This window comes from Eriocheir sinensis, unplaced genomic scaffold (assembly GCF_024679095.1).
Source record: "Eriocheir sinensis breed Jianghai 21 unplaced genomic scaffold, ASM2467909v1 Scaffold1531, whole genome shotgun sequence".
NCBI lineage: Eukaryota > Metazoa > Arthropoda > Malacostraca > Decapoda > Varunidae > Eriocheir > Eriocheir sinensis.
Window position 1 is genome coordinate 3,185 of NW_026110886.1, and position 13,084 is coordinate 16,268.

The following is a 13,084-nucleotide window of genomic DNA, read 5'->3' on the forward strand; positions in this document are numbered from 1 at the left end:
GAAGGCAGAGTGCGTGACCCCGATAGTAGGTAGATGTGACCCGTACATGTCAAAGCAGCATGAAACTTGGGGCGATAATGCGTGTCGGGATAGTAGGAATTTAGGACTAAGCACAAAACTTGGGAGAGCGCTGTAGATAGATAGAGAAAAGAAAACAAGACAGCAGACTTCTTATCATACCTCATGATTCCCAATTACTACCTCTACACACTCCTGCTCTACTTCACATCCACACCATCCCAGATTTCTCTTTGCACCAACATACCACATTTTCTCCAAAATGTCTCTGCTCTCTTCTTTGAAGTTTGGTTGACATCATCTGTGATGAATGCATTTCTCCAAAGGTCTCAGTTATATATACTTCATCTGCTACACCTGAAAAGGCATACTGGTGTAGAAACAAATGGATTTTATACCTATTTAACTGCATAATCAACTTACATGGGTATTGTCATTCATATATGGCACACATTTATCAGACATGTGTTCTCCAGCTTAAAAAAAGGCACTTGAACTATGAACATTTCCACTATTTTGGGATATAAAATGTTGGTCAAAAGTTACAGACAGTCCTTCCATCAGCTAAGTAATGCACATCAGATATTTAATGGCCAGTGGACTTGATCTCTATGAAGACTAACTCCATGGAAACCTTAAGTCAGTGCAGGAGAAGAATTTATAAATATGCCCAGCTTAACAAGTTGCCATGCCAACTCAGCAGTAGGTCCTGCTTGCAAAACTTTCAATTACAGCAAAAGACCAATACTCTGAACAGGGATATCTGAAAATCCCAATAGTCTGAATCTGAATTTCTTAGGTTAGTTGAAAAAAAAAAAAAAAAAAAAAAAAAAACATCAGACATTGAATATGTCAAGCACCGCCAAGCAGCAAGGATGAGAATCAAGAGACTCAGAAGAGATTTAAATATAGTCAAATATGGTGCCCTATATTGCTGGAAAGTTGGCTCCCATGGCTTGTACAAGTTGTAGTACTGAGCTAATGCATGAGGACGATAAATAAAATTGACAAGGAAATGTACAGTTCTATCTAACTAATGGGGAGCATACACCTGGGGGAGCATTGCTTCACTCACTCACCACCTCCACTCCCAATGATTTTCCGGAGCAAGCTACCATGCACCTGCCCCTTCTGTCCCAAATCCTCCCGGCAAGGTTGGCTGACCTGCCCCAGCCATGAGTTACAAGGGTGTCCCCTTAAGTCTCCTTCACTCAGGGTTGACACATGCAGAAACAACCCCATGAGCAGGATCTACGTCTGGGAGGCATGCCATGTGCCCATATAGCTGGAGTTGGCGTTCACAGATTAAGCCGGTAACAGGCCTCAATTCAATTTCACAGAGTAATCGCTGGCTCAACAGGAAGTCATTCAAGCAATATCCCATGATCCTGCAAAGGCACTTGGTACCAAAGGCATTGATATGCCTCTACAAGTCACTATTCAGTGTCCATGTCTCACAGCCCTATATCAAGACAGGGAGCACAAGCAACTTAAAGATTTCAATCTTTGTCCCCCTCCATAGATATCGACAACACTCATCATATTCAGCAAGTCCATAACACCATGGGCCAGGCCAATCCAAAGAGTGACTTCCTGGTAAGACCACCATTTTTATGTACTATGCTACCAAGGTCGGTGAAACTTTTAGTTACCTAGACATCATCATCACATGCATGAACAGACTGAACTGTCATCTAGCAAGCCTCTAAAACTACTGGACCTTGGTTTTGGGCCAGAAGGTTTGCAGTCTCAAGAGACTTTGCCTCCTCATGCAACACTTCAATAGCTATCACCAGGACCTCCAGCAATTCTGCAAGAAGTAGAGCATCATTACCAAAACCAAGAGCAGTGACCCTAATGTTGCTAACAGATGATATGGAACAACTTTGATCAGCAACTTTGCCTAATATCCAGTCCATGTAAGTGTTGAAAAGTGATGGAGAAAGGGTGCACCCCTGTCACACAGGAAAGAGGCCAGAAATGCCTCTCCCACACTTCACAGCATTCTCAGTTTCAGAGAAAAGGCCAGTCATCAGGTCAATAGTCCTTGCTGGAATCCCACGGATTCACAGAATGTCCCAGAAAGCCTCATGATGCACAGAGTCAAAAGCCTTCTTGAGATCAACAGGCTGCAAATAGCCCTGTTGAAACTCACAGCATTCCATAACTACGTGAAGTGCTAGAATCCAGTCAGTTGTTGACTTGCCGGGTGTGAACCCGGATTGCTCAGGTCTCTGAAACTTTACCAGGTGGGATCGAGTTTGCATCAGTCAGTCTCTTTTCCCTTTCCAGATACGGACAATCAACCTCCTTTTCCAGTCAAGAGGAATGGCACCAGGCTTTCACATAGCAGACAGCAATGCATGCACCCTATGGATCATGGCTTCACCCCCAGCTTTCAACATCTCTGGGCTGATATTACAGATCCCAGCTGCCTTTCCACCTTTCAACCTCTTCACAGCCTCTCTCACTTCTGCAAGAGAGGGTGGAGTTTATCGGAACTGTGGATGCGGATGTTCCAAGGATGTGGATGCAGATGCGGACATCCGATATATAACTAATATATATATATATATATATATATATATATATATATATATATATATATATATATATATATATATATATATATATATTTGTTTACGTTCGGCCTATGGCGCTGGTAGGCTTTCTTGGTGGGGCCTGATGGTCGACCCCAGCCTGTTATGGCATAAGCAAGTGTTTATAGTGGCACCATCTTCCTTGGCTCATGCTCTACCCTAGAGCTCATCTCTGATCCTCTTTTAAGAGAATCTAGAGTCTGGGTTGATAGGTGATCTTCAGGACAGCACTTGGGTAGTCTTAGGGCACTTGGCAATGCCTGAAAAATCACAACTTGAAGCGGCGGGCGAGATGCGGATCAGGGTCCTCCTGGCTGCCGCATCCGCACCCTAACCACTCAGCCACCGCCTCCCCCCGAATGACAACGTACTTTTGGTCCACTGTCATTCTGACAAACTATCTAGACTTTTACTGTGCTCACTTTAATGAAAACTAAATAGAAAAGACAACTGCATATTGTGAACATGTCTTTGTTCTAACTTCTAGGAAGGGTTAAATTCCTATGAGATGTCAATAGTTCATGCCCAAAAATACAATGATATAATGGTATGCTTCCATGTGTCTTCATCATACACCATGCAGCAAAAATACAAAATTTTGGATTTCTTCCTCCCAACAGCACTTCCACATCACTGCATACAGCATCTTCACAGAACAGCACACACTCCACTTCATCACTTGCTTTCTCTAAGCTCAATAAAGAGGTGAGTGGGAAAGTGGTAATTTATGTTCATACCAGCACCTTTTTCTTAGTTTTCCTTTCCTGATCAAATAGTCAAAATTATAATTGCAGAGAGGATATGACTTGGCATCACTTGCTTAAAAATATTTTTTAAGTATCATTTACACATGTGGATTCCCAAAGGGATTGGGCTACAGATTCCAGGACATTAACAGGCGCTGAAGTAGTACATGTTTGAATTCAATGCATTATCAGATATATGAAACCTAAAAAAGATGAAGTCAACATATATTGTTGGTAAAACTACCATAAAAATTGGAGCCAACAAATTCAACATTAATGTGCAATTTACTCTACTCAAGAGCTACAATGTGGACATAACCTGAAAGTCATGCATATGTCAGGCAGAGTAAAGGAAGAAATTAAACTCAAGAAGCATCTTAACCAATCACATTTGTTGATAAAGGAAGCACAGGGTAAGATTTAATGAAATCAAAATATTTCTAATAATATGCCGAAACCATCTCTATCATGGCTGTTATTTCAAGATGCTAAATGTGTGACATTTCTCAATATATTCTCTGCATATTGTACAATCCACTTTATGTTAGTGTCACACAACATAATAACCATATATTATTAACTATTAAATCACTTGTTGTTCAAGTTGTTGTTTGTTCATGCTTTAAAAGTCCTAATAATCATAACCATATACTTGATGTGAGTATGTTAGTATTAGTATGCTACAAAGATAATATTAGGTGACAAGGAATAAGGAAGTATTCTGAAACGATTTCTTTCACAATAAGTATACATAAGGAATAGGTGGTGGTTGTGGTGGGCAGAGATGATGGTTACGTAACCTATTTGAGGAAAGGAACGCTGCCCAATGGAGAGTCATGAATGAAATTGGCAATCTCCTGTGCCAAGACTGTCCCCTCTTCAACATCCGTGCACGGCCGACACATGCAGTCAATTGGGGCTCGGGTCAGGACCTGTGGACAAAGGGGAATGAAAGATTTGATGGTATTTATTGATTTGCTCACTGACAATGGGATTACAATATTCCTAAGAATATGACTGGAAATTATTGCGCAACAAAACAGAGAAACATGTATTTCAAGATAAGTGGTGTAATACATTGCTGTGTTAAGGAATGAAGATAAGTTATAGTTTTGGGGAGCATAAATATTAAATCGAGTGGGAGCTGTTAGCACTGATTAAGTTGTGGGCAAGTGGGAAGTGCCTAGATAAAACACAAATGTGAAAAATCTAGTAGTAGTTGTAAGAAAAGAAGGTAAAAATAAAGATTAGTAAAGTTGGGGGCATATGCCAAGTAGTGCCTCAGTGCTTCTCTTACTGGCCCTTGAGTCTGGTGGGGTAAGAACTAATAGCACTGGCTGCCCAAGGTCTGGATTGAACTTAGGTCCACGAAATTGTGGTTGGGCCTGCTGAGCACTACACCATGGAGGCAAGGTTAAACTGCTTCTTGTGAATATATAAAAATTTTTTTTTACAACAAAGGAGACAGCTCAACGGCACACAAAAAAAGGAAACAATAAAAATGCCCGCTACTTGCTGATCCTATAAAAGGAATCAAAAGAGGTGGCCGAAAGAGAGGTCAATTTTGGAGGAGAGGTGTCCTGATACCCTCCTCTTGAAAGAGTTCAAGTCGTAGGCAGGAGGAAATACAGATGAAGGAAGATTGTTCCAGAGTTTACCAGCATGAGGGATGAAAGAATGAAGATGCTGGTTAACTCTTGTATTTAAAAAACCCTCAGCATTCTCAGCAAGACCTCTGACATACCTCTCCTTATCCCTCCTCAGAAGGGCTCTTTTCTTTCATGGAATGTGAATAGTATATGTAGTGACTGGAACATTAAAGTCTATCTGAATAATGTATCAATTACCTACCAGAGTTGAGAATCATTCTTGAGTAATACCCCCAAAAATAAAATATCTACCATCCATAAAAAGGGAAAAAGAGAGGGAAAAGGAGAACTATTACATCAATGTGCAAGGGAAAAAAAAAAAAAAAAAAACGTAGAGGCTACCAAGGACAGAGTACTATCACGTGGCGAAAGTACACATTTGAAGAAGTGCTGAAATGTCTACCAATGGTTTCATGTGATAGGTTACAATTATTTTATGTTGACATGGAATAAAAAGGATTGGGCGACTGATAAAATCGGTCAATGTTAAACTGGATACACCACGCGGCGAAAATCGGTCTTGGTTCGGGAGGTGGTCTGCACGGCGGCAGCTTCGGACCTCCTGAAGTGTACATTATGAATTCATGCAGGGGATTCGGGAATGCCAAAAAGTAGTAATTACTTATACTACCGATTCATTTGCTGGTTAGAAACTTAACTTGAAGCATGCTAATAATTCCTCCGTAAGTGAAAGTTTTGTCCCCGTCACTACCCCCGCCAGGAGTTGTAGCAGCACGGTGAGTGGCTGGCGGGGCCGTGCATGACCGTGGCTTGTTGGGCAGACCCTCCCTCACCCAGAGAACGTTACTTCTGCCAGACAGCATGGTCCTGGCGACTTAATTTGCAGCGAGAATGAAGTCGATCCCAATCACTCCCTCCCTCCTTCCCGCCTGACTCGGTGGTTAAGGACAGCTTTCTGATCAGCTCCGAGGTTAATTAATCTCCAACTCGCCACCAAACCTAACAAACACACGTACAAGCATGTCGCAACCTCAACAGCAGTAATATTCCTTACCTCCATTCACTCCAGACATCAAATACCAGGAGTAAATGCACCAGTCAACATACACCATCCCATTGATCCCAAGACGGCGCCATGCTGGTTGGTTACTGGCCTGGCGGTGGTAAGTGAGCGTCGCCTTGCGCCTCTCACGATTGTGTAAATATTTCCATCTAAAACTTACACACTAAGTTTTTTTAATATTTCGTTGAGTCTAATATTCATCTTTACTGGAGACAATACTGATCAGGCTTGGATTCAAGTGCATTTTTTTTCGTACTCGAGTCCAATTACGATTCCACTTCGGTATCACGAATCCAAGTACAAGTAATTTAGTTTTATGGCGGAACTCGAGTCCAAGTACGAGTTCTTTTGTTCTGTACTCGAGTCCAAGTACGAGTTCTTTTGTTCTGTACTCGAGTCCAAGAACAAGTAATTTTTACTGATTTAGCCTTATGATTTTTCTGCTTTTCTGCTTTTTGACAAGTGGTTAAATCTCATCTTGAAGGTTCGCCTTGGCCTACCTTCTTTTCCTTGGGCTCGCCGGGTCGAGCCTTGGGGCAGCTGAGGGTGATGGCCGCCTCCCGCTCGCCCGACTCCTGGCAACACATGCACGACCTCTCCGTTTGCCACAGCTTGTTGCCAGACACCTGCATGGAAGGAAAGAGGCGTAGGTTAATTCACGGCTACTGCCAATCAGTTCCATACTGCTTTTATTTGGAGGAAGGAAATAGTCTATCAAAACCACAATTAAGAAAAGACCTCAAAGAAACTATTACCGAAATGATAAAGTCAAAACGAGAATTTAAACCGAGTTCTAGAAGTGCCTTGATACTCCCCTCTTGAAAAGGTTTATGTCGTACTATCACTACCTAAAAAGAATGGGCAGCGCTATATCGGCTACAGCGGCGGACGGGAGGGTTGGTCAAGGTCTATTTTTATTCATTAATTATTTTTTTTTTACGTGCTGCCTATAGCGCCGGTGGGCTTTCTTGAGGGGCCTCTTGGGAGACCCCAGCCCGTTATTGGCGCAGGCGAATTTTATTTAATATGGCTGTCGTGATGTATGACTTTATTGGTCCATGCTGCTCTCCGGTGGTCCTCTTGCATGAAGCCGCTGAAATTAGGGTTGAAGATCTGGGCAGCATGTGGGTAATCTTCCGCCACTCGGCGATGGCGTGTTTCGGTGGGACTCGAACCTAGGTCCACGGACTCACCTCGCCCGCAGGCTGCAAACACATAATATAACCGAACTTGGCGTAATCTAACCTAATCTGCTCCAAAGCCAAGATCAAGACCAGGCCCTACTGCTTCGCTCACCGTAATATCTATTCAACAGTCTGACACAATTATGAAGTCAGTTGGGGTGTGGCCCAGGCGGCCCTCTCCACATCGTTGCCGCATCACACTATACATTGCTTTCTCTCATATGTCAGCCATTTACAGTTTGAAACTGTGCATTTATTATTCTGCATACATTATATATATATATATATATATATATATATATATATATATATATATATATATATATATATATATATATATATATATATATATATATATATATATATATATATAGTGCTATGAATGCCGCTTTTTTGAATAATGGCAAATAATTGCATAAATTCCATAACACGTGACACTGCATTTGTTTTATCTTGATCACCAGATGATGCTGTAGAAATATAGAGCAGCATGCAAGCAGACCTGAAAAAAGTCAGATTATGACATTTTTTGAGCTGAAAATCGGCTGTTATTGAAGATTTGAAAGTAAAAATTCAGTTATACAGTAAAAAAAAAACAAAAAAACTTCACATATGAATTCCTCAACCCAACCCCCCCAAAACTATACACTTAACAGCAGTGCAGGCCAAAACATTGAGAGAGAAAAAAAAAGAGGGACTGCGGCCGTGTTGGATTTTAGGCTCTCATGGATTCCGCCCACATCTTTTCGGAGGACACCCTCACTTATTGTCTTATTTAGACTTCACAAAAGATAAATCCATTGAGAAACGAACCTACGCTCTCCACGGTCACGCAACTATCCGAAATGACCCTTCTATGCCCCGAAGGCTAGATTTGGCAGCAAGATACAGGTCACATAATTCTGGTACACCGAAACAGGGAAAAACAACACCATGTAAAACAAAGAGGACAAAAAGGCTTATGAATTTTTGTACTCAGGCCGCCGTCTCTACATAAAAGATGATAAATAGTGCGGTGCCGCTACTCTCTCTGTTCACCTCTCAGAAGACTAAGCCAGGGACAATCTCATTATTACAATCTCTACACCGGCTAAAGAAGAAAAATAATTGACTAAAGATTGGCAGATTGATAATGTACCAAGCAAATACTTTTAATGGTGCATAAGTGACATGAAAATGTTTTAGAAATGAAAAGAAAACTCTATTAAGTTTTCGTTTTAGCATCAGCATGTCAGCAGCACACCCTCGACCTCCAACACGAGAGCACTATTTGGCACGCATGTTAAGCAGTGAATCCCATGCTCGTATGTGCACTTGATTAAGGAAAATTGATACCCCGCTCTTGAGCAGGAGCAGCATCAAAGTAGCAGCATGATAATAATCAGCAACATAAATAGCAGCATACAGCAGCAACAGCAGCGCGTGGAGTACCCAATAGAATCAATAATGATAATTCATTGCCTTTGTGTGAACTGCCGAACCGCCCCTCGCCTCCCGCCCCCTACAGCAGAGTAGGCCAGCACAACAAACTACTGAGCCACTGTGCTTCGGTTGCAGCACTCTCCTTCACCCCTACACAGCAGCAGCACACACCACCACCACCGACCTGGACGTACGAAGTACAGCGGCCCTGGCAGGCGAAGGACGGGATGGGCTTGGAAGTGCAGCCCGGGTACGAGAGTATGTGGATTACGGGCGTGAGGGAACACTCGTCCGCCCGCACCACGCCCACGCACAGCACCGCCATCACAGCCACCGCCACCGCCCACGACAAACCGCTCATCGTGCAGCTGAAGTGTCGTTGATGAAATGTCTTGCGAAGCTTGCGTCTCTATGGTGTCCCAAAGCGGCTGGGCTGTGGCGTGCAGTATAAGAGCCCAGGAAGAGCTGTGAGGAGGAGGGTCGGGAGGAAGCTTATATATTTTGGTGAAGGCGGCCCCGCCCACGCCCCAGCAGGGTGCTGAGTGCCTTGACGGCCCCCGGGGAGGCGCGATCACACGCTGGCATGGCCCCTGTTCCTCGCGCGTCCAAAACACGGTTGTTAAACGATCAGTACCTTACTCGGGTCCGTAAGACAAGAGAAGAGGCGGCGGAGAAGCATCATGAGTGTCGGGAAGCGTTACCGGGAACGGAGGCGGCGATACGGCGACACCTTTGCAGAGGCGCCGGGCAGAGGTGACGGGGGCGGGGGGTGGGGGGAGGCTCTCTGGAAGGAGTTAATGGGTCGGTCATGTTCTTGTGTCCCTCACCTCTGCCCCCTCCCTCGGGCTCCCTCTCGCTTCCCCTAAGCGCCCTCCCCCTTTCTCTGCCCAGTTTCTCCGCCTATATTACCAACCGCCTCATCACGCACATTATATATATATATATATATATATATATATATATATATATATATATATATATATAAAATCATATGAATAAATAAATAGACAGATATACATAGTACATACATACATTCATACATACATTCATACATACATACATACGCACATATACATATACCATATAAATATATATATATATATATATATATATATATATATATATATATATATATATATATATATATATATATATATATATATATATATATATATATATATATATATATATATATATATATATATATATATATATATATATATATATATATATATATATATATATATATATATATATATATATATATATATATATATATATATATATATATATATATATATATATATATATATATGTATGCTCTCAACTTTACCGGATCTCCTATTGACAATCATGTTCATTCTATTCTTTATTATTCTTTTTACTTTACTGTCACTGACCTTAATTTTTAATATCCATATTTGCCCATCGAGGGAACTTTAGGCTTATAAGATTTTTTTTTCCCGCGCGCGAGTGTGTGTGTGTGTGTGTGTGTGTGTGTGTGTGTGTGTGTGTGTGTGTGTGTGTGTGTGTGTTCATTAATCGTTGCTTGTCTTCATTTTTTCATCCTCTTTTACTTTTTTTTCTCTCACCTTTTAATCTTTCTATTATTTATTGGTTTCCCTTCTTTTGGTGGAACGGAGTCTTGTCTTCTCGGTATTAGTGTGTGTGTGTGTGTGTGTGTGTGTGTGTGTGTGTGTGTGTGTGTGTGTGTGTGTGTGTGTGTGTTATCTATTTAATCTCACCTAGCTACTTGTATTATTGTAGGATGAAGTCTTAACTCGTACGCCTGGTGTTATATTACATTATTTATCTTTATTCCTTAATGTGTATACTGTTTTAACACATACACTTTAATTTGATGTGTGTAGGGGGAAAGGGTTGCGTGTGTGTGTGTGTGTGTGTGTGTGTGTGTGTGTGTGTGTGTGTGTGTGTGTGTGTGTGTGTGTGTGTGTGTGTGTGTGTGTGTGTGTGTGTGTGTGTGTGTGTGTGTGTGTGCCCTTCTTCGTGCATCAGTTTGTTTCTGTGTATCCGTAACCATGCCGCCAAGCAAAAGATAAAACTCACATAAAAATGACAGAATTAATTACAAACTGTCAAGGTGGCCTATTACCATGTTCTTGCGTTATGTTCGTGCGGCGCGGCAGGTGTGCGGATACTGCTATATATAACTGTCTCCACAGCTGTCCTCTCGTAAAAGTGTTTGGCCTACCTATATTGTATTTGTATATGCGTCAAAAACCTGTAACCTTACTTCCGTGAATGAGGGGGACAAGTGCAAGTGTACATGTTTGAGTGACAGGTGCGGGCGTACATGGTATATGTTAGAGAAGGATGATGAAAACCGGAATCAAACTGCCGATTAATCTAGCTTCCGTGAATAAGGTTGATAATAGGTGCGGGTGTATAGGAATGACCCTGGTAGTAATGTGACCCTTCTACTGTACCATGAATGTAATAAAGCACTCATGAAAAACCCAGTTGATCTCCTTTTCGGCAGACAGATGACAAATATAGCCATCAAGAAGCATATATTATCGGCCGTATTACTAAACATTTTGCCGCCCAAGCACGCATATATCACCCTTCTCTTCCTCGTCTCCAACCTTAGTAGTAGTAGCAGCAGCAGTAGTAGTAGTAATAATAGTAGTAGTAGTAGTAGAAGTGGCAAAAAATAAAAACAGCAATAATAACAACAGTATTATCAACACCCTTTCTCCTCCACAGCTACACACTGGTCAGAGCTTCGGATACGGACTGGAGCATCGAGCTCCCTGACGGATCATGGACCGGATCCCTGGGCATGCTGAACAGAGGGGTGAGTACGAAGGAGGGAGGTAAAGAGATGGAGCTGAATGTTATTAAGGTTATTGGCTCTATTAGTTCCCCTCTTCTGATTAAAGCCCCGTTCACACTGTGCCGACTCTGGGCCACGACTACACAGCGACTTTTCCATTTGACAAGTTGGTTCCCACGCTCCAAGAAGGGGGGGAGGTTTTATTGGGGTCTTGGTGTCTTGCCGACTGTCTGGGACATTCGGCCAACTAGTTGCCAGCATGTCGTGCTAACCCTCACGACTCCAGACTCCCGTCACGACGTCGGCGTAGCATTCGGCAACAGTCTCAAGATCCACCAGTCCCATTACCAACCCTTCCCCTATCCACCAGTCCCATTACCAATCCTTCCCCTATCCACCAGTCCCATTACCAACCCTTACCCAATCCACCAGTCCCATTACCAACCCTTACCCAATCCACCAGTCCCATTACCAACCCTTACCCAATCCACCAGTCCCATTACCAATCCTTCCCCTATCCACCAGTCCCATTACCAATCCTTCCCCTATCCACCAGTCCCATTACCAATCCTTCCCCTATCCACCAGTCCCATTACCAACCCTTCCCCTATCCACCAGTCCCATTACCAACCCTTCCCCAATCCACCAGTCCCATTACCAATCCTTCCCCTATCCACCAGTCCCATTACCAATCCTTCCCCTATCCACCAGTCCCATTACCAACCCTTCCCTATCCACCAGTCCCATTACCAATCCTTCCCCTATCCACCAGTCCCATTACCAATCCTTCCCCTATCCACCAGTCCCATTACCAATCCTTCCCCTATCCACCAGTCCCATTACCAATCCTTCCCCTATCCACCAGTCCCATTACCAATCCTTCCCCAATCCACCAGTCCCATTACCAATCCTTCCCCTATCCACCAGTCCCATTACCAATCCTTCCCCTATCCACCAGTCCCATTACCAATCCTTCCCCTATCCACCAGTCCCATTACCAACCCTTCCCCTATCCACCAGTCCCATTACCAATCCTTCCCCTATCCACCAGTCCCATTACCAATCCTTCCCCTATCCACCAGTCCCATTACCAACCCTTCCCCTATCCACCAGTCCCATTACCAATCCTTCCCCTATCCACCAGTCCCATTACCAATCCTTCCTCTATCCACCAGTCCCATTACCAATCCTTCTCCTATCCACCAATCGCATTACCAATCCTTCCCCTATCCACCAGTCCCATTACCAATCCTTCCCTATCCACCAGTCCCATTAATCCTTCCCCTATCCACCAGTCCCATACCAATCCTTCCGTATCCACCAGTCCCATTACCAATCCTTCCCCTATCCACCAGTCCCATTACCACCCCTTCCCATATCCACCAGTCCCATTACCAACCCTTCCCCTATCCACCAGTCCCATTACCAATCCTTCCCCTATCCACCAGTCCCATTACCAATCCTTCAACTATCCACCAGTCCCATTACCAACCCTTCCCCTATCCACCAGTCCCATTACCAATCCTTCCCTATCCACCAGTCCCATTACCAATCCTTCCCTATCCACCAGTCCCATTACCAATCCTTCCCCTATCCACCAGTCCCATTACCAATCCTTCCCTATCCACCAGTCCCATTACCAAT

The 13,084-nt window shown here is 43.2% G+C and overlaps 1 protein-coding gene across 2 annotated transcripts; it reads right to left on the bottom strand.

Annotated features, from left to right (window-relative positions):
- Positions 1-221: 221 nt before the first annotated feature.
- LOC126990297 (bursicon-like) lies at positions 222-9,113 on the bottom strand. 2 transcript variants are annotated; one of them, XM_050848865.1, is made up of 4 exons: positions 8,828-9,113; positions 6,538-6,663; positions 4,165-4,296; positions 222-375 (listed from the first exon to the last, which is right to left on the bottom strand). In XM_050848865.1, the coding sequence occupies exons 1-3, from the start codon at positions 9,002-9,004 to the stop codon at positions 4,165-4,167; spliced, it is 435 nt and encodes a 144-aa protein (XP_050704822.1). In that variant the 5' UTR covers positions 9,005-9,113; the 3' UTR covers positions 222-375. The 2 variants fall into 2 exon arrangements, with proteins under 2 accessions (XP_050704822.1, XP_050704821.1); XM_050848864.1 differs by lacking the exon at positions 222-375 and having other exon boundaries at positions 3,434-4,296.
- Positions 9,114-13,084: the final 3,971 nt, after the last annotated feature.